Genomic DNA, 25,490 nt, shown 5'->3' on the forward strand with positions numbered 1-25,490 from the left:
GGATTCCAACTTTGTGCAAGGCCACCAGCCTCTTCTGGGTGGGATTGATTACTTTAATGAGCCCTAAATGACACTCAGTGGGAACCCCTGTTACCCAGAGCCTGTGCTGTAATGCTATCAGACAGAAGGGCTGGTGGGTATCAGTGCCTGATGGGTTAGTTGTGGGATCTCTTGAACACAGCTTGAGACGGGGAGGAAGGAGCTCAAACTGGGTTTTAGTCAGGACTGTCCAGGCAGATCACAGGCAGGAGGCACCCTGGACTGTAGCTGTACTCAGTCAGCCAGACCCATCTCTAATGGGCTCCAACATCAGTCCACCCTTTGGCCAGATCAGGGAGATGCCCTCAGGGCATCCTAAGCCACAAACCTTGATGCCAGATGGCAGGTTGCACTGTCAGTCACCTTGCAACACTTCTTTCTCAGTCAGCATCATCTCTTTTTCTTATTTCAGTTTTACTTTAGTGTCTTTGTACAACAGTTCACTAAGCCATCACAGATTAGATTTCAATAAAGCCAAATAAATGTGGATTTGCAATTCTAGAAATACCTTGATAATGCTGTAATCTCACAGAGGATAAAACCACGAGGTCACCTGCAGTTGTATTAACAGTATATTCTAAAGAGAAGTAATGCATTTTTTTTCCTGAATATCTCTTACTCTGACTGCTACTGTTAATACACATCTCCTGCCATTGCATTTTACCTGCTCTATGAAAGTCCAGCTGCTCTTTTGCTCTTAACACTGCATTCTCTTTAAAACTTTTGTCATATCAGAATTTGAAAACAACTCATGGAAATGTTTGCACAGAGTCACGGACTCAGAGAATCACAGAATGCTTTGGGTTGGAAGGGACCTCAAAGCCCCCTCAGCCCCAACCCCTGCCATGGGCTGGTTGCCCCTACCAACCAGCTCAGGCTGCCCAGGGCCCCATCCAACCTGGCCTCGAGCACCTCCAGGGACGGGGCACCACAGCTCTTGGGCGTTACAGGGTGTCACCACCTTCATGTTCTTCCATACATCTAACATACAGCTCCTCTCTTTTAGTTAAAAGCCATTCCCCCTTGTTCTTTCACCGTGTGAAAAGCATGCGTCCTTCCTCACAAGCCCTCTTCAAGTAGTAGAAGGACACAGTGAGGTCTCTCTGGAGCCTTCTCTTCTCCAGGCTACATTCTTGTTTGCTACTAATGTAACATTTGTGAACTAGTGTGTGAATATACTTCACTGTGGATAAACACAAGCACACTGGAAAGTGAGTTTTGCTATAAAAAGGCATGAAAATAAATATTTTCATTCCCAGGTGCCACTCATTAAATGATATTAAGTGCCAGTGACATGAAAGTTGCATTGTGATTGATACCATGGTATTGAAAGAGCTCAATCTGAAATGTAATGTCACCCACAGCACACTTCCCCTCTCTCCATGGCTGCACTTGAACTCAGGGATGCTCCAGAAATAGCACTAGGTATTTGAGCTGTGCAAACAGTTGTGTCACTCCAACCACACATCGCTGTGCGCACCTTCCAGATAATCACAGCACCCTTGGGGCAGGGCGAGCAGAAACCTTCCAGCGCCCGCTCATCCCTGGTCCATGGTAAGAGTGGCTGCTTTTAAATTGCTTCTGACAGACGCTTGTGCAGCACTCGACCTAGACTTTGGGGTGCTGGCACAGCGTGCCCTGAGCAGAGGGTTTTCCTTCTCTCCTTCTTGTTCTCCCCAGCGTATCCCTTCTGCTACAGCAGAGCAACTGCTGGCAACTGTCTGGGATCTTTTCCTACAAACCTCCCTGGTCAATTATTTCCATTTCCTTCCCCTCCCCTCCTACTTTGCTTCCATTCTCACTGAAGTGTATCCTGTTTACTTCAGACCTTGTCTCCCGTTTGCCACAAATGAAATATCTTGCATGGGTTTTCCTTCCTTCTGCAGAGGAAACATCCCAGCAGAGATGCCACACAAACACTCACAAAAACAGGTACACTCATACTCTGGAGTATGTGGGAAGTCAGGCAAAGCTGTACTGGGACCGAGTTATGCTGCAGTATGAAGATTACAGCTTCAAACTGGTCAGCAAGAAGCTGGACACAGGACAAGCTTGGGAAACACAGTCATGAAAGCTACTGGTCTTCCCTAGGACTAGGCTCTGTGACAGAGGCTGAGAAGTCCCTTCCTGCCACAAGGCAGACGAGGCACAGCTGTAACCTGCTCTCAGAGCTCCTATTCAGAAGCCTTGGTGTCAGCTCTCTCCTGAAGATAGGTTTGGCACAGTGCTGCTTGCTGCAGAATGCTCACTGCTGCCGGCCAGCACATGTTGGGCTGTGTCTGAGCACACTGAGCAGCACCCTGACTGAAAAGCAGAGCTGGATCCTGTTTTTGTGTAAGCTGTCCAGGCAGCTGGCAGCAGTTTTAATGACAATCCAGTCTTGAAATGCTGATTTGACTGTATCCCAACCCTTTCTACTAAGATCCCTGACATCCTGTTTAGAAAAGCATTATTAAGATCTAATTGCTTCATGCATATAATGCCATTTTATTTATAACAGAATCAGATGAGAAATGCAAGCAGTAATCAATCTCCCTGATGCTAATGCATAATCAAGGAAGGAACAGGCCATCACAGAATCACAGAACCATAGGGGTGGGATGGGGCCTCTGGAGATCATGTTGTCCAACCTGCTGCTAAAGCACATTCCCTAGAGTACATTGCTTTGGGTTGCTGACCAGGATGCTGCTCCTGAATTAATTTCATATGTTTGCTATTGTGTCTCTGTTGTACCAAACACAATTTCTTCATTGCCATAGATGACTTCAGTCTATCTGCTCAACCAGTGTAGCTTCTTCATATCAGAATGTCGTCCTTTCCCATTTCTAAGAAGGGGATAAAAGAAGAACTGGGGAAGATCATGGAGCAGATCCTCCTGCAAGGCATGTTAAAGCGCATGCAATATGAGGAGGTAGTCAAAGACAGCCAGCATAGCTTCACCACAGGCAGATCATGCCTGAGCAGTCCGATGGCCTTCTACGACAGAATGACAGCATCAGTGGACAGAGGAAGGCAACTGATGTCATCTACCTGGGCTTTTGTAAGGTCTCTGACATGCTTCCACACCACATCCTTATTGCTAAATGGGGGAGGTACGGATTTGAAGAGTAGACTGTTCAGTGGATAAGGAATTGGTTGGATGGTCACAGCCAGATGATTGTGCTCAATGGCTCTGTGTCCAGGTGAAGGCCAGACACGAGTGGTGTCCTCCAGGGGTTCACCTTGGGACCAGTACTCTTCAACATCTTTGTCAGCAACATAGACAGTGGGAAAGAGTGCACCCTCAGCAAGTTTGTGGATGACACCAAGCTGATTGGTGCAGGGGACAAAACAGAAGAAAGAGGGACCTGAACAACCTTGAAAATTGGGTCTACATGAACCAAATGTGGTTCTGCAAGACCAAGTACTGGCTGTTGCACTTGGATCAGACATGCAATCCCAGACACGTCTATAGACTGGGAGAAGATCTTAACTGAGAGCCACTCTGCAGAGAAGGACTTGAGGGTTCTTATTGACTAAAAGCTGGATGTGATCTGGCAGAGTGCACCTGCAGCCCAGAAGGCCAGTATTTGAAGGGAGCTTACAGGCAGGAGTGGACTGAATTTTTACATGAGGAAAGGCTTTAAACTAAAAGATGGGAGATTCAGGTTAGATATACAGAAGAATACTTTCCTATGAGAGCAGTGAGGTGCTGGCACAGAGCAGCTGTGGGTGCTCCACCTCTGCAGGTGCATAATGTTGGGTTGGATGAGGACCTGGGCAGCCTGAGCTGGTGGGGGGCAATCAGCCCATGGCAGGAGGCTGCGACCGGATAGGCTTTGAGGTCTCTTCCAATCTAAGCCATTCTATGATTGTGTAAAAGTAAAGGCAGACTGCACAGAAAATTATGTGGAAGTCATTAAGGACCTTAAGGCGAGCACTTCCCAGGGTAATCTCTATGGTCCCCTTAGTCTCACCAGCACCACTGATGGCAGAAGGTCAGCCAGCAACTAGCAGCGGGCAGTGGCAGGTGTTTGACAAATAATTGACAAATCTGAGGACTAGAAGTATCCTACTAGCAGAGTTTAACTGAAACTGATGCACACACCTAATGCATAGTGGACAGGCAAACTACATTAAAGAACAGCAGCGCTACAAAACCTGTTACCTTACTCAGGATGAAAACCTTAACATATGGGCAAGGATGTCCTGATCCTTACCCCACAACTTGTGCCACTGTAGCTGGAACAGAGGGAAATGGCTGGGACAATGCAGCTCTTCGTGGGGATGCCTCCTTGGTGGAGAAGGCAGAGGTCATACCACATCCAGGAACTGGTTCTGGCTGCAGATTCCCCCAGCATGGTCAGATCAGCACTTCATAAGGGGTCACTTCTTCCCAGGTTCTTCTGTTTCTGTTCTGAGCTAAGTCAAAGCACCAATCCTCCTGGTACTGCCCAGGTGTGAAGAGCTGCCTGGAACCCAGGCATGTTGTCAGTGTGCAGGTCTGGACTGAAGCCAGAAAGGTTGCACAAGAACCCAGAGATGTCTCATAATGCTTTAAGGTGGTAACAAAAGTTATCCTTTGCCATTGGTGCTGAGCCTAAAATGGCCTAGAGGATGGTGAGAACAATTGCTTTGTAGGAACAAAACTGTAGTAGTCCCCTACATCCTACTGTTTCTCTGACAAAACAGTTAACTGTGTGAATCCTGTGTGTAAAAGCTGTGAGATCTAAACACCAGAGATGCCAAAGGACGTGGTGCCTTCTCCAGGTACTCTACTGATCATGCTGGGGAGTACTCAGAATCATTTGAGAGCTGGACAAAGTAGAGCCCTGCAGGACTGAGCTCCCTGCTTTACAGCATGCCCTGCACTGTCCAAGTAACTCTGCATCAAGAACAATCCTGAAATATGTTTTCACAGCTGGCAATCAAGCAGGGAACAAAAGAAAGAAAATGGCCATTTGTGCTCCAAAAATTAAATCCTAATTTAATTCCAGTAATTACACCTTCATTAACACCCTATTTGCCATAGAGATGCATAAAATCCCTAAGTGAGAGCTGCAATTGCTCTGAAGGTGAAAAGAAGGTAACTGGGGAAATACTGCCCTCCCCTAGCCCATAAAATCCTTAAGAAGCCTGGATCGTTTTGAATGGTTATTGCTTGTAATTTAACTCCCACAGCAATCATCTGCAAATGAGCCAGACAGCCAGAAATCCAGCGAGAGCAGCAGAAAACCTGTAACAGAGCTGATTTATTCCAGCCTCCCCTGATATAACTGCAGACAAATGCACTGTTTCCTATGTGACCATCTGGGGCTTGAGTGCTAATGCAGTGAGTACAGCTCAAGCTGAACTTCTCACCACTGAAATAACACCAAGATGGAGTCTGCAACAAGTTGCTGTGGCTGGTCCTGTCCTGTGGCACAGGATGTGAGCACGGCCAATGTGTGAAATATGCAACCCTGGACCACGTGCCAGCCTCAAGGGTAGGCATGGGTTTGCTCATCAAGTTGGACTCCTTAATGCAATTCTGGGTCCTTGGACTGCAGGAACTCATTCCAAGCTCTGCACTGAAGAGGACTCTCCACATCTAGCAAATGGTCTTCGCCCCTTGTGCAGGTCTTTGCTAAATTCACCACCTTCAGTCCGTCTTCCCAATGTTGCAAGGTCACACAGACATATGACCCAAAGTCTTTCAAAATCATTATGATCCTTGCCATGCCTGCAGATCTTTTAACTCAGCCCTCTTCTGGATCACCCATGGTGTGAATGGAAAGGTTGAAATGCTGCTGAGGTCAATAAACAACCCTCCAGACTGTGATCAAACCTCTGACAACTATTCTTTGGTGTGATTTTTCAGTATTTTATTCACTCCACTCCAGGGATAACACTCACAACCCCCTGGCTTGGCTCAGCCATGCACTTGTCATGTGGATGAGCATCAAAATTCTGAAGAAAGGCAATAATCCAACTATGTGAGAAGGCTCCCCCAGGAGAGTAAAGCCCAAGAAAGCTACAGGGTGCAAGGGTGTTAATCACACTCAACTCCTGTGCAGTGCTATACAGTAAGACTAGTGGCCAGTCTAATAATGTTCAGTATATTGTGTGCTACAGTGGATAAAGCTTAAGTAGATTTCTTCAGAAAAACCTAATGCAAGCAGGCTGCTCAATGGCTGTATGAGCTAATTAAGAAACACAAGGTGAGAGCAGTTAATGAAAGATTTGTGAGGTGGAAGCTAAAAGAGGCTGAACCTTCTCACCTCCTGTTCCTAGGGCTATCTGCTGTCACATACACAGTCACTTGAAAAAAAAGAAAAGGAGTTTCCTAGGGAGAAAGGAGGTAAGATAAGGAGACGTTGGCTATGCTGGCTCAGTGCTTCTGTTCACTGCCCTTGGTGATGAAAAAAAAAGGATTGTAAAAATCTTAATTTTCAGTTAATGGATAAAAGAATTCCAGTTTCACCTAAGGGAAGGGAAGTAGAAGATAGTTTGCCTGAAAAGAGATGGCAATAAACCAAACTGAGCCCACCAGAGACTACCAAGATGGCTTGGGGATAGAGAGCCTGAGGAGGCACTGCTGGAGCTGAGATGGTTTAGCCCAGAGCAGGGAGCTTTGGGGACCTAACAGAAGCCTGCCTGCACCCAGGAAGGGGGTAGCAAGGACACAAAGAACAGATCTTCACAGGAGTACACAGCAGGAAAATGAGACACAACAGCCACAAAATCAAACAGATTCTGACTTCAACCTAGTCAGGACTGGAGCAATTCTGCCCTCCACAGGGCAATTCCCAGCCCCTGGGGAATGCTGGCACACTGTACCAAAGGACAGATTGTCCAGGCCTCTCTTCCCAGGGATCCCAAGCCTGGAGGCAGATGTACCAATCTGAAGACTGCTGTCAGGGAAGAATGAAAAGAGGAAGGAAGAAGGTCTTTCAGTGACAACCACAAAGCAGTGGAGAATGCCCGTGGAGAGCAGATGGACAGAGGACCCAGGAGAGCACTGTGTCTTTGAGAGATTACCCCAGGGACCAGGAGGTGAGGACAACTTCCCTGTGATTACTAACTGGGAAAGCTCCAGTCCAAAATAAACTAAGATGGGAGATTATGTGCCCCCCATGCTTGTGGGGCAAGTATATCTTTTCCGACTAGGCTTATTTCAATGGCAGACAGGGGATAACACTGATTTAACGCGTCTCGTCCTTGACAGACCTGTGCTCGCTGTTACAGTAACACCTTGTTATCTCTGAGTGCTTACAGTTTGATTTTCTAACACATGAGCTAGTAAATAAGCCAGAGTCAAGAGAAATGAAGAGTCTAGGAGTCTGTAAATCTCTTCATATAAAGCAACCTGGGCTGTTCCAAGCTGTGAACCTCTCTTTATAAAAGCTGCAAATCTTTCTCTGTAATGCTATCCATCAATCCCAGATCACTTCAGGAAGACCAAAGGCAGAAGCAGATTTAATAGAGTCATGGAATCTTTGCAATTCACACAGCAACAGTCAGTAAACTCATCACACCAGTGACTTCTCTTTAGGCTAAAACACAACAGGGAGCTTTGACATGAAGGAGTTTGGGGGGATGCAGACATGCTAGTGCTGCTCTAAATGTGCAGGCTCTTGTCCTTGTTTGAAAATGTTTAGCTGCAGTCAGCTGCGAAATCCTGTTATATCTATTTTCTGCTAATTTAAAGAGCCTTCCACTGTTGCAAATCCTTTCCATTTGCAGGTGCTTTTAGGCTGAGATCAAGTCATAGCTTAATTTATTTGCAGAGCTCTGAAGAGCTCCATGAAATTATGTTTTCCAGACCTCGGATCAACCTTGTTGTTCCTCCTAGACTTAGTTTGCATTTTTCATCACCTCCACTGAAGTGTCAAACCCAGAGATGCGTGCTTCAGCCGGCGATGGATTTACTACTGCTGCTCGCAGGGAGCAGTTTCATTCCTGCTCTGAATTACCCCAAGAGGCAGCCAGGCCGTGTCTGGCTCTGTGGTTCAGCATCATGTTGGGAGTTCTTGCTTTCCTCTACAACCTTCAATCCTCTTTTTGCTCCTCCAGTTCCAGCATAAATTCCCTTCTCCCTCTTTTCCCAGCCCCTGGGCTGCAGGAGGCATCAAGGATGCTGTGCTTTCATAGCACAGCTTTTCTCCTTGAACAAGCAGTTGCAATTGAAACCCAAGTGCCTTTTGCTCCCTGGCTCTGCTCTATTACAAACACTAACTGTGCAGCAAACCCCGGTGCTTTTTTTTTTTAATGACTTGAAAGAAACTAAATTATTAACATCCTGCACTCCCACTGGCTGCCCTGTGGTTTGTCCAGGCCAGATAAAATGAGCATCTCTGAGTTCCTTTCCCTGGCTTAGCGGGTTCCTTCCAAGCAAGTCAGAGTGGGAGACCTTACCCTCCAGTCTCAGCTGCAGTCACGCACTCAATTTCAGGTCATTTTGGTTTTGGTACCTGACTTTTGACACCAACTCAACATCATCACCAGGAAGACGGAGGAGGCAGGCGCATAAAGGAGCAGAGACCAAGCGGAGACCAAGCTCACACCAGTGCTCCTGCTGTGCTCCTGGGACTTCCCCTTTCCTGCAGATTCTGATCCTCGGAATATCACAGCAATATCAGCAACAAGTGCTGAGACTTCAGCTCAAGCAAGGCACTGGCCAGAATGCACTCAGCACAGGCTGGCAGAGAGGCAATGCCTTTTATTAGCTGAACTAATATCTAGAAAATAAAGCACAAGCTGTAGGGCACATGCACTTGTCTTTTCTTCTCACGTATGTTTGTCTAATAAAGGATGTTATCTCTGCGTGCCCACAGGCGTTGGCTCACTGACAGTGTTAGACCATCCTGGACACAACAGCCACAGCCCATTGGAGAGGCAGCTGTCTTCACACTGTCTTGACCTAGCAGGCGTAATCCGAAGCACTTGTCTTGGGGAATATCAAAGGATGACGGGGTTTGAAAAGCTGAAAATGGCAAATGTGGTAACTATGCTAAAAAAACTCAGACCCATCAGCTTATCCTCGCTTTCCAGGAGATGTGTGGAACAAGTCAACGATCTGTTTGTAAGTACCTGCAAGGAGATGCACTGTGGCTAACAAGGATTTGTACCGTATAAAGTCACAGTCTGATTTAATTTTGCAACACAATAGATCCTGTGTACAGGAAAGACACAGGTGACATTTGTCTCAACTTTAGGAGAGGCCACCACCTACTGCTGATCCTCAGGTAGAGCATAAGATCTAGGTAAGATGGGCTAAAATTGGCAAAACCTGTCCTAATGCCAGTACCCAGAGCTGCCAGCACAGAGGGCTGTGTTGCCTGTAACACACATGGTTCACAGCTACTGGAGCCACTGGAGCCAGCGCTCCTGCTGAGCTTGGACACTGGGACAGATGGGAAGGCTGCAGGTGTCCAGGAAGGCAGAATGGGAATTTAAACCATGCAGCAAGGTCATGGCTCATGGGATCCAGACTGGGATGGGCTTCATCCCAAGGACATGAGGAACACCACAGCTAAGAAAGATCTGTGCTGACCAGGATGGGGGTGAGGAGCTCAGAGTTCCCTAGATCAGAAGCTGTGGAATCAGGATGCAGGACTAGGGGACAGCAGGGGGGCTTTGCCCTAAGATAGCCCTGCACAGTCAGCATTAGGCATTCCACATCACAGAAACAGCCAGTGAATCTAAGGGTAGCAGCTTCCCTCTGGGAAAGCTTTTAAGCTGCTGTGATTGCCACTCCTGCAGCCAGCAGCACTGCCATGCAGCCCCTCTTCTCCTCGACTCTGCAAGGAAGGCACTTCTCTTCCTTTTTGCCTGGGATAAAAATAATCCTCTTGCGTCAGCTCCATCACCATGAACATTTTATTCATCTTCAATTCCTTCCTTTCTCTCATTTAAACAATTCCCCATTGAGCCCATCAAATTAATTTGAGCAACGACCATTATTTGGCCAGCCTGCTGTTGCAGGTGTCTCCTTTTCTTTCAGAGGAGGCTGGTGGATGGCATGAGTGTGCTTGGCATGGGCTGGGAGCAGCACAGGCTGATCAGCTCAGCGCAGTGACACAGAGGTTTAGCAGGGGCAGAAGGCTCTATAAATCTCTGCATCCAGAGTCAAGCAGGCAAAGTCTGCAAGCAAGGGACATTTTGCAGCCGTGTGTTTGGGATGTATTTTACAGCCTTATAGGCACACTTGCCCTCTCTGTCTCCCCTGGCAGCTTCAGCACTTTTCAGCCCAGGCTGGCTGTTTGGGGAAGGCTGTGTCAGCCTCCGGCAGCAGCCTGGGAGGAGTTACTGGGATATGCCACATCTCAAGCTGTTCCTCTGGCCCTTGTAGCCACAATCCTTCCACTCCAGGCCATGTCAAATTTCCTGACTTTGCTGCTGCAGCAGATGCCAAAGGCTCTCCAAGGGGTGACAATGCACAGGAATAAGATACGCAACATCACAAGCAACAAAAAGCTCGAAGAAGAGTAAAAGCCCATTTTCTGTGAGCTCTGCACTTGCTTGTGGCACTGGCACTGCTCAGGTCAGTGGAGCAATGCAAAAAAACCACAGCTGGGCCAGGCCATGAAGACCTGGGTCATCATGGTCATTCCTGCTGAGTGAATCCTGTCCCTTCATCCAGCTTTCTTCTGGTGATGAACAATGCAGGGAGATGGGAGGCCTCAGAAAGTACTGGGCCTTGGTGGGACAGGGTTCTCCACCACCACACCCCAACATCAGCTCCTCTGCTGAGGTATGAGTGTGTCAGATGTATTCCCAAAGCACTCAGGGAGGGCATAAGGAGAAGAGGGGCTGTGGGGAAGCAGATCCATGATGGCTGAGCATGGAAAGGCAGGCAGCATCCCAAACAGCCTGCTTCACTGGTGCTGCCAAGGGCATGCTTTGAGAGCAGCCTGTTCCCATGGGGCTTTGGCTGGTGTGAGCTCACTCTGCCTTTGTGCTGGGGCTGTCATTCACCTACAGAAGTGGTGGTTTCTACGGATCTCCCAGTTTTCTGGAAAGGATTTAAATCATGTGCACAGAAAGGAACACACAGAGGGTAGATAAAGAAAGAAACAGGGAAGAGAGGCAAGCCAAGCTGCCTGAGGGGCTGGGAAGTGCCTCTCCTGCCATCACGCTGAGCTGTGCCCACTTCTCTGTGCCAAACAGCTCTCTGTGAGGTGTGGGAGAAAGCAGAGAACTTCAGCTCTGAGGAGCTGTGGAAGCTGAACAGACACACTCAGGCAATCTCAAAACGAAAGCTTTCTGAGGATGTAAATCAGGACTCCTTATTCTCATGCATTAGGCATTTCCCAGGGCAGGAAGTGATGGGTTCCTCTGACAGCAGAGGAGTGATGCCCAGGCTGCCAGGAGGACGCCAAAGCATAGACACCATCTGTCCATGAGGAAGTGAATGCAAAGCCTTCACACAAAGCAGTTCTTTTGGCAACATAACCACACCAGCGTGGAGAAATGCAAAGAAAGGAGTAAAAAAAAGGCACCACCGAAACTGTTCCAATCCAGATTTCAGTTACTCCTGGCTACCCAAAAAATAGCAAATTCAATGGAAAGGCACCAGATTTATTTCAGGAGAGGGACATTAGCTCAGTGACTGGATTATTATTGGTCACAAAAACTAATCTTTCCCTAGATCCCTAGCAATGCAGTGAGCAGCCTTGCACCACTTTCAAATGCAGGCCAACCTTTTGTTATGCAGATCTTCAAAGAGGAAAAGTAAGTCAAAACCAGCCCCAGCCCATGTGCTGTTTCCCCCAGACAGCAACCTCAGCATCTCGTAGGATAAAGCTCTCACTTTAGAAATAATTTATAAGCACTACTGAATTTTCCTAAATCGGGACCTTCTCCTGCTCCAATTGACAATGTTACCATTTCACATACTAAACATGCTTCATCCAAACCACTGAGAATTGACTTTAGCTTAAAATAATCTGTAAATACGATGATGTCTCTCCACCAACTGCCAAAGGGAGAGGTCAAAGAAAGTGGCATTACACAACAAAAACAAGATTAGAGCCACGTGGCCAGGAACAATAAAAAGAAGAAAACCCTCAGTTCTTTGACCTTGGGTTTCACCAATCCCACAGTTACCCAGAGCCCTTTTCTCCTTTCACATACTCCAATGCAAGCCAGCAGTTGTTTCACTGATTATAATTAAAAAAATGGTTTAATGAAAGAAGAGTCAAGTCTCCTGATGGTCTGTTCGGGTTAGCTCTCCTTGCAGTGCTGTTGTCTAAGTCTGCCAAAACTTTGCCCAGAATCCAGAACTCTTTGTATCTCTAATGTGACACAATGAGACATCTCAATTTGTGCTACAGATCTATCCACTCTCCTAGTGGACATTCCATAATGAATATGCCCAGGACATCCAGACAGATATCCAAAGGCTTCAAATTCTGGTCAAGAAGGATGAGAAACTGCTGAAACAGCTCTCCACTGCTGCACCGCCCCATGATATTATCTTGGGCTTGCAATCCCCAAACAGGAGCTATTCCAGTGGTGGATAATGGAGAAGGACCCTGGAAGGCTGTGGATCTCTCCATAGCGATGTGTTTCTCCAGGCAGTGCAGGAAGCGTGCTTTTGCCAGCTCATGTCAATATTCCTCTCAGTAGATGTGAATTTACAATTGTGACTCACAGTTCTGCATAGCAGAATGGCCAGAGGACTAAGCAATGCTGCACATGCGCTGGCAAGCTCCACACATGGCCTCTTGCTGGCCTCAGTGTGTGCTAGGGCCAGCACTATGGCTGTCTCAGCCATCCTACTCCAACGCAGGCTCAGAGCAGCCCCTCCCTACAGATGTGCCCCTGGACTGTTCATAAGGGCCTTCTGGGTTTCCTTCCACCACCAAGGTCAATACTGGGGCATAGCCGCCCTCCCAGCTCATCCTTCTCCCCTGTATTCTGTCAGCCTTTCTTCTGGATCAGAGCCCGTGCCTGAAGTACCATCCATGCAGAGATCAGACTGTTGCCTTTCTCTCTGCAGCAACAGTTTGTGTGAGCCTAGCCTAGATGGAAGGTTACAGCACAGGACGCCAGAGAAGGGTGAAAAGCAGGAAAGCACAGATACTTAGGACTCAGTAGACTGGGTTTACATGCTGCTTTAATAAGCCAGACATGGGCTATCCAGGCAGAGGGGAAAGCATGACCACTGTAACTAAGGTACCTCACAGCAGTGTTCTCCTGAGGTCTGTAGGGTTTATAGTCGTTCTGAGATAATTCGGATTTCATCTGCAGCGCTAGTTCTGGGAGAAGAGACAGTCTGAGCTCTCTTACCCCAGAAGGGAAAGAGCTGAGAAAGAGCCAGGACCTCTCCTCTGCAGGTTGAAGCCCTATTCCAGCCCAGGTGAGTGCAGAAAGCGCAGTGAGGCCACTGGGAAAGCACATCATTTGCTGCTGCCCTCCAGACATCATCTGCAAACCTCTGCTCTGCCCAGATACATATAAACCTCAATGGGCAGGTGCTGCTTGTGGTTGGTCACCAAGAATTCTCCTAATCCAAGATAGTGACTTAAAGGAGAGCCCTGACTCTCTCCTTGGCAGCAACATGCAGGAACAGTGCACATGTAGCTCATGGTCATGGCACCTGAGTGTTTCACAGCTACCATAGAACTGGGGCACCCCTGCAGCATCCTGAGCCACCAGGAAATGAAGGTTTTAGGGCAGTGAACTCCAGAGTTAAAGCAAACTAGTGCTTGCTTACTGCTGAGATGTTGTGCATCACAGCCTAAATCATCTGTCCTTAGATGAACTATGCAGGCAATATAGAGAGCTGTGAAAGGGCAGACGTAGGGTTTCACAAGTCCCTGGATCCACCTCACAGTGCTCACCTGCTCCCCTAGCAGTGCACAGAGCAGCTATCTGCAACCAGCCCAAATAACACGGGGAGGACTGAAAGGAAATCAAAAAGCTTTGACAAACCTCAGAGGAAGAAAAGACATCAAGCTGCAGGTCAGTTTTCATGAGATTCAAGCTTATTTGCATGTGCCTCCTTATCAGGGGGCCAAGCTGCATCCAGAGGCAACAGCTCTGATGCAGGCAAGACTCAGCAGCGCTTTGTGCCGAATTCCTCCAGCACTGCTTGTGCTCAGTGCTTTTGGGTCACTGCGCAATGAGCCAGCCCTGAAGAGACACAAGGAAATCCTGCCATCGCTCAAGCTGCACAGAAGTGACTGTGTGAATCTCAATGACAAAGCAGCATTTGCATGAAAACAGCAGGACTGGGAATAGCACCACTAAGTACGAAACTCCTGAAACATTTGGAAAGGAAAGGTGAGTGGTTTTCTCTAAAATGGAATGATAATGCTTCAGAGCTGTTGAAATAATAACTTTGGAGACAAAATGTGCTTTCTTCAGAGCTACAGCACTCACTAGTTCAGCACTGTTGTAACCTTGGAAAGTGCATCTAATCTGAGGCTTCTGTAAACACAAACTAGCCCCACAAGCAGATGGGTTGCACATCCTGGGACAGAAGGAGGGAGTACAGATTTCTCTCCCTGTGCTGGTCGGGTTCATCTGCAGCAGATGCTGCAACAACCCCTGCAGCAACCAGAAGCAGCATCACTGCAGCCAGCATTGGACTCACACATGTGCCTGCAAGTACAGAGGCTGAAATAATCATCCTAGATAATCCAGCATAAATACCTAAGACAAGCACCAGACCAAGAGGCTGGATGCCTCTCCGGCTGTAAGCCTGGCCACTGTCCAAGAAATTTCATTTAGCCTCAGCAAATGCAGTTTTACACCCTTTCTTTGACTTGCTTTCTTGTCTTCTTCCACTCTGCCATGCTCTCCCAACATTTCTGAAAACACTTTCTGTTTTTTTATTCCCTCGTGTTTGCCTTTGGACATGATGGGTTGTACTAGGCTATTTCAGCTGTGTTTTTTAAAAACAAACCTAAGCCCATAAGCAGCTACATTCTTCTGGCTGTGATGACAAAATGCTTTAATTTCTTTTCAGGAATGAAACTCGAAAGGCTTACTAATTAAACAGCTCTGCCAGCAATGCTTCCCTTGGGTGAACTCAACCACCAAGGTCGTTATAAATTAGGAACTATATTTTATTAGTTAAACAACTCTGCTGTAATATCTAAGGAGCACTTAGAGTCCAAAAGTGGCCTGAATGACAGCAAAGAGCCACTTATTCCTGGTGCTGCATCATAAAATGCTGCAAGCACTTCTGCCCCACCTCTGTGCTCTCAGCAGAAGGATCCAAATCAGCTTGGGCAGCAGTATATCTGTTGTCATGAGCCTTCTGCCCAAGCAGGGGTGGATGCTTAGGGAGCTGGGTGCTTGGCATATACAGTGCAGGGCCATGCTGGTGGCAGTTTGAATGCAAGCTTCAATTTTGCAATGATGATTGCTAGCTCCTCTCTCTGCTTGTGGTTGCTCTTCCCACAGGGTTTGTGCTCAGCCATTTCCCTCCCCAGCTTCCATGCTCTCCAGGCTCTTGGAGCTGATACTTAGCAGTTCCCTGATATTTAATGTGTTCCCCGAGCCTCCTATGATCTATGGACACAAGAGTGATAGGCATAGAAAGCCTCTACCAGGCTCACAACCCAGGAAAATACAGCTTGCTACCTTAAGGCATGGAGAAGTCCCTGCCCCACAGACCTCAGCTTGTGGGGAGGACTCCAGGCCCCAGATTAATGGAGTGAGGATGTAGGATGCTTGCTCTGCTTGGCACAAGACTCTGTGCCCAGAGTGTGTGTGCACAGATGTGCCCTCAGCACAGCCTGGTAGGTGGCAGAGTCCCTGTCCCTGGCTTTCTCTCAACATCAAGGGTAACTGTTCCTGTGTGCCACTAAAGGAATTGGGAGGCCGAAGCTCACAGTGAGTTTCAGGCATTTTTGAAGCTGTTTGACTCTCTGTCTTGGTGAAAGTCACTTCTAAAAATGCTACCTGAGTGCTTTCAAAAAGTTCCCTTGTTGGCTTTTTCTGCCAAGTGCTCACAAACTGGGCTATGATATTGCTGCTGACAGCAAAACTTGGACTATTAAATAACACTTTTTAAAGATCCCAAAGCGTTTTACAAACATGAGCTAATTAAGCCACATATCAAGCTAGGAAATTATTTTTTGAGCTCTTGAGCCTCCCCTTATATCTCAAGGATGTGAACAAAAGAATGAACTAAAGCCTGATGAGAACCCAAGAGTCCTGACTCTCCCCATTTCCAGTAACCCATCACACTATTAATTATCAGGCAAACCAAAATACATTCAGAGATGCTGAAATCCCACTGGGATGAAGTTAGCCCAGCATCTCCCAGTGAGCCCTATCCTAGAAGCCCAGCAGCAGCCAAGCAGTGCACAGCACGTGGACCAGACAGCACCATGTCTATTTTTAGGGAAAGAAAGAGTTAGGAATGACATGTGGCTATTAAGAGCTCTCCCTACAAAAGGTGATTAGTCTGCTAGTCATACCTGTCAAAAGCTGCTATCCCAGCTGTGTGGGATGCTGGCAGAGATGCTTCACAGGCAAACCCCTGTGACACTGAAACAGAGAAGCTGTGGGATGTAGATGAGTCCCATTGACACACTGAGCTCTGCAAGATCATTCCACCTCTGAAGGAGACAGCGGACACAAGCCAGGCAGCTGAGTTAGCAGGTGCTGCAGCTGATTTGAAGGCCACAGCCCCCAGGAACACCATCTCCGGTTCCTTCTGGGTTTGAGGTAGGTTTCGCTATAGGGCTCTGCAGGGATTTGGCCAATGGCAACCTGAGGAGCATTAAAAAAAAAGTGTGGCCAGTAGGTGAGTGAGGCCTCACCTGGACTATTGTGTCCAGTTCTGGGCTCCCTGGTACAAAAAAGATGGGCATCTCCTGGAAAGAGTTGAGTGAAGGGCCACAAAGATGATAAAGGGCCTGGAGCATCTCTCTTACAAGGAAAGGCTGAGTGAACTGAGTTTGTTCAGCCTTGAAAAAAGGAAGACTGAGAGGGAATCTGATCAATGTCTGTAAGTATCTAAGGTGTGGGAGGCAAAGGGACAAGGTCAGACTCCTTTCAGCGATGCATGGCGATAGGACCAGGGGAAACAGCCACAAACTGAAGCACAGAAAGTTCTGCACAAATGTGCATAAGAACTTCTTCATGGTAAGGGTTACGGAGCACTGGAACAGGCTGCCCAGGGGGTTGTGAAGTCTCCTTCTCTGGAGATATTCAAGACCCGCCTGTATGCCTACCTGTGCAAACCGGTCTAGAGAGCCTGCTTTGGCAAGGGGATTGCATTAGATGATCTCCAGAGGTCCATTTCAGCCCCTATATTTCTGTGATTCTGTGATTCTGTGATCAGGCACTGGAGAGTCTGGACTGGGGAATCCAGATGTTCACCGAGGTGCAAACAGGTCTGTCTTCCTGCATGAGACAGTAGGGATGCAAGGGCTCCTTCACATCTGTCTAGACTCTCTGCAATTTTAAGGATATACGGATTTTCTGCTCCTGTAACTCTGGTGACTCCCACAAAAGAGGAAGAAGTTAAGATATTTTAGGGAGGAAAGCTGACAGCACAAGGTAAGGGTTTAAAGAGCACACTGATTTGATCTTCAAAGGGACTGGGATCAATGCTTTTAAAGTACATCTGGATCCCCATGGTGAGGTGACACTTGTGCAACTATAGCTAGAGGTTTGCATGATGCACGTGGAGCTGGTACAGCAATGAGGAGGACAGGAGATGCAGAGGATGGCACTGCTTGCTCTGCCAGGACTTCACTTACCTCTTTCAAATCACCCTTCTGCAATAGCTAACACTCCTCACCATAGTGCTGTGGGCACCATCATCTGGCGACAAAGGATGGGCCTGGCAACCCTGCTCACTTGTCCACTTGCAATCCATCACCACCACTCTGCTTCCGCCCTGTATGACATCTGTTTTAATTTCTCTTCACTCTCTGAGAAGAGCTGGCTGTAGCCAGGGGAGTTGCACACATCACCAGCCATGCCTAAACATCCCTGCTTTTTCTCCACATGTGGAGGAAATGTTTAATTCAGTGTTCAGTGTCCTTTCAAACCAAACCAAGAAATGGAAGATAGATAGCTTAATAACACCAGAGCAACAAAGTCCATTTCCATCCCATTACGTTGCTTGGAATATGGTACCTATAGGTTAAGGTCAGCAGTAAGTGATTGTGCCACCTGTGAGCTCACCTTTGTCAAGCAATTTGCCTCTGTGGAAAGTTTGCAAAAGAAGAGAATTTAAGAGTTAGTGACATTTATGCCTGTGTGGAGGGCTGCTGCTGGCCACAAGGAGTGGAGAAGACATTCAGATTTATTCTGACCCATGGCAAAGTATTGCTGGGTGCTCCTCACCCCACAGCTAAATGTGTGGTGGTGGGTAGTCACATGTCTGTAAACCATCTCCATTGGTGAGCCCTATGAAACCAGGGCCAGTGGTAGACAGAGTGCTCACCCACATCAGGAAGGACTCATAAATCAGCTTGTCCCCAGTCAAGCTGGTAGCAGCCCTGAGAGACTGGGTTATCTCAGATTGTAGTTTTGATAGAAATACAGAAGCATGAATCTTATGAGACACTCTCCTCCACAGCTCCATCACTTTTAAATAGACTGCCATGTTGTTCAGTTTTCTATGCTCTCTCAGCACAAGGAGGTTTGTATTTCCAGTGGTGTCTAGAAGAAAGGACTTTTTAAAAATCAGTCAGAATTTTCTGGACTGACACTGGGGTGATTCATTTCTGGCCAAAGACCTCACCTTACACAGCTGACTGGTAGAATATATAAAACCTTTGGAGGTATATAAATAAAAAATGATCATCTTGAGATATTGCTTTTTTGGATCAGTTCTAACAAGCCTGAAACTGAAGAAGTTCTATTAAGCAAGGGACAAGTGGCTATGAGAATTACATGGGGTCAGAAATGATGCTGCATTTGCAGCAATACAGTCTGTGACTGGAGGAAACCCAGAAAGTCTAATAAAGGAACTGTGTGGGAGATCTTCAGCATACTGCAAGACTGGCACTCATGTCTGGGTGGGAAAAGGGGCTCTGCCAACTCATACAAGCATCTCATTGCTGTCTCTTAGGACTAGGATCCCAAGACACCTTGCTAAATAAAGATAGCACTTGCTCATTTACAGGAGGGGGGACATAATGGTCAGGGCACAGGCTTTGATGATCCAAAAGAGCAAGACAGGCAGCACGGGCTCTGCAGGAGGTCTCAGGGAGGAGCTGATATCACCTCTACTCAAGTTTCCAGGAGTTTTGCAAACAAAACCCAAAGCTCGGAAAAGATAGGATGTTTGGGAAACCTATGAAGCACAGAGTAGAGAGAACAGCGAAGGCATGAGGAGACCTGCTGTGGTTTGGTCCCTCAGCTGTACCTACCTTGGGCATCTTGCGCAGATTGGGGGAGAGCTTCAGGCAGGTAATCTGGCCTCGCTCATCTCCGATGATGACAACAGGGTACACGGGGTTAAACTGGATATGGGTTATTTTATTTTTCTTCTTGGCCACCACTACCTGGGTGCAGAGAGCTTCATACTTATTAATGTTCAGATCAAACACATGGCCCTGGGAAGAAAATAAAAAAAGACAACACAGAAGAGATTAGTTGGGCAAGAAGAAGCCTCAGCAGAAGAACTGTGCCTGAAGAAATCACAGAAAGAAAAGGTTCTAGGGAAAGGTAACTTCAGCACACAATTAGCATCTGACTTCAGAAGCTTCATAATCTTGTAAGCAATCTATGTCTAGAAGCTGCCTGCTGCTTCTGAGGGACCATCCCCTTACTTCAGGAACGCATGGGGTAAGGACCCATTCTCTGATGTTGGGGCAAGCTCTTCTCAAGGCTCCAGCTGATCTGGACTGGAGACAGCTCAAATCTGGCATTGCTAGCCCACAGGTCCTAACCTCCCTTCCCAGTGCTGCAAGCAATGACTCAACCAGATGTGAAACCACAGTCTAACACAGACTGACTCACAAAGTGGGAAATGCTGTCAGAAATATTGATTACCCTTTATTGCAGACCTTTCTAATATCTCCAGCTTAATAATAACAATTAAGAGTCAGATCAGCAATTAATAGGGAAATAATGTGAACATGGTCAGTAAGATTCAGGATGTACCTTGGGATGAAGCACAGGCAAATGCTGCAAAGCGCAGGACAGCATGGGGGCAGCAGCCTGTTCCAGACCAGATGCTGTAGATGCTGTGCCAGCACGGCACTCCCATGGCACTTAAAGTCAAGGGCTGGGCAAGTGAGAAAGTCGAAGAAAGAGGGTGAGAGACCTCTAGCATGGACCCCAGAGCTATGGCACTGAAAACTGCATGACAGAGAATGTTTCAGCACGACTCCGGTGGAAACAGTGGAACATACTCAAGAGAATATGTTAACATTGTCTCCCGATAATTGCAATTAGCTCCTGTCAGTGCTACAGCCTGCAAAGGCTAATAAAACATGATGTTCCTCACCAGCGCTGAAGGACTCTCCAGCATGCTGGGCTTCCACCTCGAATCCACTGTGTAGACTTCCAGCTTTATTTTTCTTTCCCCTTTATTACCTTCAGAAAAACTAAGGAAGAACAAGTACAGTGGGAATATGGGAGAAATTAGAATTGAACTTTATCTGCATCTACTGCCAGCTGTGTCTTGTTTACCAGCAGCTAGGAGTCAGGTGACATGTACTGTTTCAACACTGTGCCAGGCTCACAATTTCAATCTAGGAATTATATGAAATCTGACAGCAGTATCCTATAAAAGCCTTTTCCAAAGAGCATGAAGGATTGTGTATCAAATAATTATGTGTACTTTCTCATCATGCACAACCAAGTTGGTGAATTTTATCTGGATCTGTGTAAAGCAAAGAGGTTCCAGGTGATCTCAAACACCACTGTGTCTCTAGAGCTCATTTGTGATGTCCTCGTCCTGGGCTGGGGAATCAAGCTAAGATTTCATAGCTGCAAAAAATATGACAAGGAGGAACACCCCCAGAATTGAAGTAAGACTTTTCTGGACAGGGAAGAGCTTGGGAAGTGCACAAGCTTCTCATGTGTTTTAGAGAAATCCACAGCAGTTTGAAATTCAAGGAGGGGATTCAAAGCATCAGACACAGATAAAAATCTGCAGTTTGTAGAGACTTTCCCTTTCCCCCATCATCGAGAAAACAGATTGGGAAAAAATTATTTCACTAAAATTTCAGATGCCAGTACTGAATTCTGAATCTAGACCAAAAACTTGAGGTTCCACACTCTGGCCAAAGTAATCCCAATTTCCAGCTCTAGGCATAAAAAGTTTATGTCCTGGCTTGCATTCTGCTGTCTTCCTATCTCTGAAAAGAAGCAAGCTCTTTCTTAAGTGCATCAACCCCACATGACCCACACACACCAAAGGTTTAATTGTTTGCCTTCACAGAATACATATTTATTAATTTAAGGGCATGATTCACTTCTCCCGCCAATGACAGAAGCTCAGTACTTAGAAACTTGAGAGCCCAGGAAATGTCCATTGCTAGAGGAGCACCAATTAATCCAGATTTAAAACAGGCAGCATAGAATTAATGGCCAGGCTTCATTTCAGCAACAAGATCTGTTTTACAGGGCTGTCAAAGTATCACACCTGCACAACATAGCCAGAAGCACAGGGTAGCAAGGATGGCATGGTCTGAAGGCTCTGTTTTGGAATGCTGGGCAATGTAAATTACTCTAGGTGAGGCTGTTTTTCTAATATGCCACTGACAGCCCCGACATACAGAATGCCTAGGACAAGAACTCAAAACTACGAGCAGAGTGGAGAAGGTCAAAAGCAAGCAAGTTCATGAATGTTCCTACTATAAAACTCTTCTTTTATGAGCTTCTAAACAAATGGGCTTGTTTTCTTTCGCCAAGGGAATCATGGAAAAGAACAAACAATTCCAGTTCTCCAGTTGGAAGTATCAGCTTCGTATCAGCTGGCAGACTCTACAGATGGAGGGGTGGGCCACAGGCATTAGGAAGGACTTCAGAGGTTTGATGACAGGCACTCTGAGGGGAGGGGGAAATGGGGTCAGACCAACTCAGTTATTGATGCCTTGGGAGTATCCTAAAAGGGTACACACAACACTTGAGGCAGCCTCATGGTGCCATAAAGCAGCAGAGCTGACAGTGACCGGCACTGGCCGCAGATTGGCGTGGGGTTTGGGGAAAGACTTTCTGCCCTAAAAAGACTGAAACCCCGCAGCTGTCCTTGAGGTTCTTAATGCCAGCTGCTGGGATCATAGGATTAAAGATACGGAGACAGCTCCAGCTGCATCTCCCATCCCAGAGAGTCACCAGCAGCACACAGCACCTCTCCATCACTCCAGTGACCTCCAGTGACCTTCACCTCTCCAGATGTAGCTGACCACTGGCCTCCAAAGACAGCCTCTCGGGTTTCACAAGATGAGCCCTCTCTGGGTGCACAGCACAGGTAGGCGCCACTTCAGCCTGCATGTGACTCCAGCATCAGACCCATAGTGGCAGAGTTGCCACACACACGTAGACACACACACACAGGTGCAAATTGCTCTGATGAGGGTCAATATTTGCACAACTTTCCAACACGGCAGACAAATGCATTTCCATGCTTACTGACATGATGATGTTGCATCATCATGGACCCCAATAAGCTGTTTCTACCCATCCAGTTTTCCTCACTCAGTGCCATAGCAGCACCCAAGCTTGTACCTCCAGCAAAGCAGTAAGGCAGTAATGCTTCACAGAATGTGAAACTTCACATTTCAGTGAATCCATGGAGAAAACCGTGATTTGCTTCTGGTCCTCAAAGCAGAAAGTATAACTCTTGCTTTTTTCTGATACTTTCTGCGCATCCTGCAGGAGCAAACCACAGGTCTGTAGGGGTGACAACCTGGCTGCCTGTAGACCACAGGAGGCATCGTCATTCATGCTAACAAGCACTGAGAAAATGGGAAAGGGCATTTCAGTTCTCTTGCTATAGATTGCTTAGGAACAATATGTGGCCACTTCCCTAGAGGAGCATAAATCAGACCCTGAGAACAAGAAACCTGTGGAGAGGTACAGAGAGAGGTAAAGGAAATCTGAAAATTGCTGCAATGGGAGAGAGCAAGAATCCCCATCTGCAGTCCCCGGCCTACCTGCAGAGAAGAAAGCACTAGTTAGTAACTAGCAACTCCAACAGCTCTTTTATTTATGGTCCTTGTAAAACTGTGCACACACCCCAAAGAAACAGGAGAACAATTACCACACTCCGAATGAAGCCCAATGTGTTCAGCTAGGCAGTTCCTCACAGCGTGGGGATTTATGAACTGGTTTCAACAGCTGCCAGAGGAAACCTGGACTCACAGCCCCAGAGAGCCTGACACTGATGGTAGATGTGCTAGGCAGATGTTCAAAGCAAACTTTCCCTAGACGGAAGGGAAAAGCCTCTGGTAAGTCAGCAGCCCCTGAAGAGAAGCACTGAAGTTAAGCAGACTCCCAGTTATTTCTGAGATGGGATCGGGGGAATCCTGAAACCTCTGTCACATGCTTTTAATCAATAAAAATGTTTCTTTTAATTATGATCAAGGTAACAGCAGAGCCTCCATGCTTGATGTACTGGCAATAATGGCTATCACTGCTGTGTTAGTGCTGCAGAAAATATTTAACACAAATGAGCTGCTTTGATGCCTGACTTTCAGACAGCTGGAGAAGAAATCCAGCTCAGTCACATCCAGAATCGTGCAAATACATCCCACAACCAATAGCTCCCCACTGAGACTCTGCATGGCCACTCTGTAAGCTTGGCACAGCGTAAATCCAAGGCTATTGCTATAGCTCCAGCATCAAACCATGTTCTCAATTTCAAAGACTTCATGTCTCCCTGTTCACTCTGCAAACGTATAGTTTAACCCAAAGGCCAGCCCAAGCTCCCACAGCCAGCAGCTGTAGCAGCTTCAAGGTGATCCACATCCCTCTGCTCTCACCCAGCTGTCATCCACTGTTCTACAGCACAGCAGCCTACTCAACTTTCGTGACCTATGAAGATGGGAGCCCACAAACTACCCAGACCTTTACTGCATGCCTCAAACAGAAGCTGTCCTTTTCTCCTGAATTTACAAGGCCTCATACCCCACCAGTGGCCAGAACAATGCCAGTGTGCTCAAAAACAAGCTGGTACCAACCAAAACCCATGCTAGGGGAAACTGTACGTATGTAAGAGCACAGCAGATGTACCTGGTAACTTGGCAACAAAGAACAAAATTGGTGCAAGAGCAAAAGGCAAGGGATGCTTTAATATCATGCTGCATATCACGCTGCCCTTTACCTGTTGACATCTCTTTCACTGCTTGACTTTAACTGTCTGTGTGATGGATTTCCCTAATTTCCTTGACTGAATCATGATACCTCACCCATTGGCAAACGCCACAGATGACTTGTTTCAAATTCTCAAGTCGCATATTTAACAAGTTGGCAGGTGACCCCCAACCCTTGCACTGGAACTTCCTAAAGGCACTGCGCTGGCAGAGCAGGCCCTGTACCAGACCTACAGATACATTTTAGGACTGGGCCCAGCTCTGTTACACCAATCTGTGTGCTAGCTTTGAGCTCAGGAAGATGAGCAGGCATCCATGAAATCTACTGCTTGGTCTGGATAGGTTCACCATCCAGGGCTGGCTGCACACCCTGGAGTGCAGGAGAACACCAAGCACATTCCCCAGGTCTGCAGTATCTCAGCACTGCAGCATCTCTGCATGCTGCTCTGGGGTGCACAATAGTAAGAAGAGAAGTTCCACCTGGCTTAACACAGGGCTGGAGGGGAGAGCTTCTCTTTAGGGTTTCATCTCTCTTCTCTTGTTCATTCACTAAGAACTGGGTCATTCCTGATTTGACATGGTAGGAAAACAACCTCAGCCGATTTGACTCAGCTCCCACAAGGCAGCAGGAAACCAAAGCTTCAGCATGTGGAAGAGCTGTTATTCATTCAGACAGGCTGAGGACCATTTAACCTCCTCAGAAAACCCTGTCACATTGTTTTACAAGAAAGTGCTCATGTATCTGAGCTAATTTTCCTGTCAGTCAGCACTTCCTGCCAACCAGCTCTGCTCTGGCAGTCTCAGTGATTATGATAATCTGCGTGTCTTGGTCCTGCGCACTCCCGAATGCTGTTATCTGGTGCTAAATAGCTGACGCATCATACACCAGAGCTGGTTGCACTTCAGTTTGGTCTAATAAGATTTTCTTATGTTGCCAATGACTCTTTTAATTTTTCCTCTCTAACATTAATAGCATGCATTGGAATGAATCAGAGATTGAGCTAGTATTTCTCAGACCTCCTCACAAAGCCTCCTTTTGCTGCCTGGTATTATACTAAATTTAATTTGTTACTTTTCAGATTGCTTCTGAAAGGTGAAAGCCAAAGAGAGAAATTAATTTGCAGTGAACTTGTGTGATGCCAGCGTGGCAGAAGCAGTCGGTACCTCCATGCTGTGCTGCCATCCCTGCTCTAACAGAAGAGATGTCCAGCACATCCAGTCTGAACCCCACTGGTGCTCCTG

At 47.0% G+C, this 25,490-nt stretch overlaps 1 protein-coding gene across 2 annotated transcripts in view; it reads right to left on the bottom strand.

Annotated features, from left to right (window-relative positions):
• The window catches only part of DNAI1 (dynein axonemal intermediate chain 1), a 134,750-nt gene that overhangs the window by 4,523 nt on the left and 104,737 nt on the right, over positions 1-25,490 (bottom strand). For both annotated transcript variants that reach the window (XM_042831196.1, XM_042831195.1), the window contains one exon: positions 19,353-19,538. In XM_042831196.1, the coding sequence (XP_042687130.1) occupies positions 19,353-19,538 (186 nt within the window). The remainder of the gene's footprint in view (positions 1-19,352; positions 19,539-25,490) is intronic.

Source organism: Centrocercus urophasianus, unplaced genomic scaffold (assembly GCF_019232065.1).
Source record: "Centrocercus urophasianus isolate 14NV4802_14NV808 unplaced genomic scaffold, USGS_Curo_1.0 seq_35, whole genome shotgun sequence".
NCBI classification, from domain to species: Eukaryota; Metazoa; Chordata; class Aves; order Galliformes; family Phasianidae; genus Centrocercus; species Centrocercus urophasianus.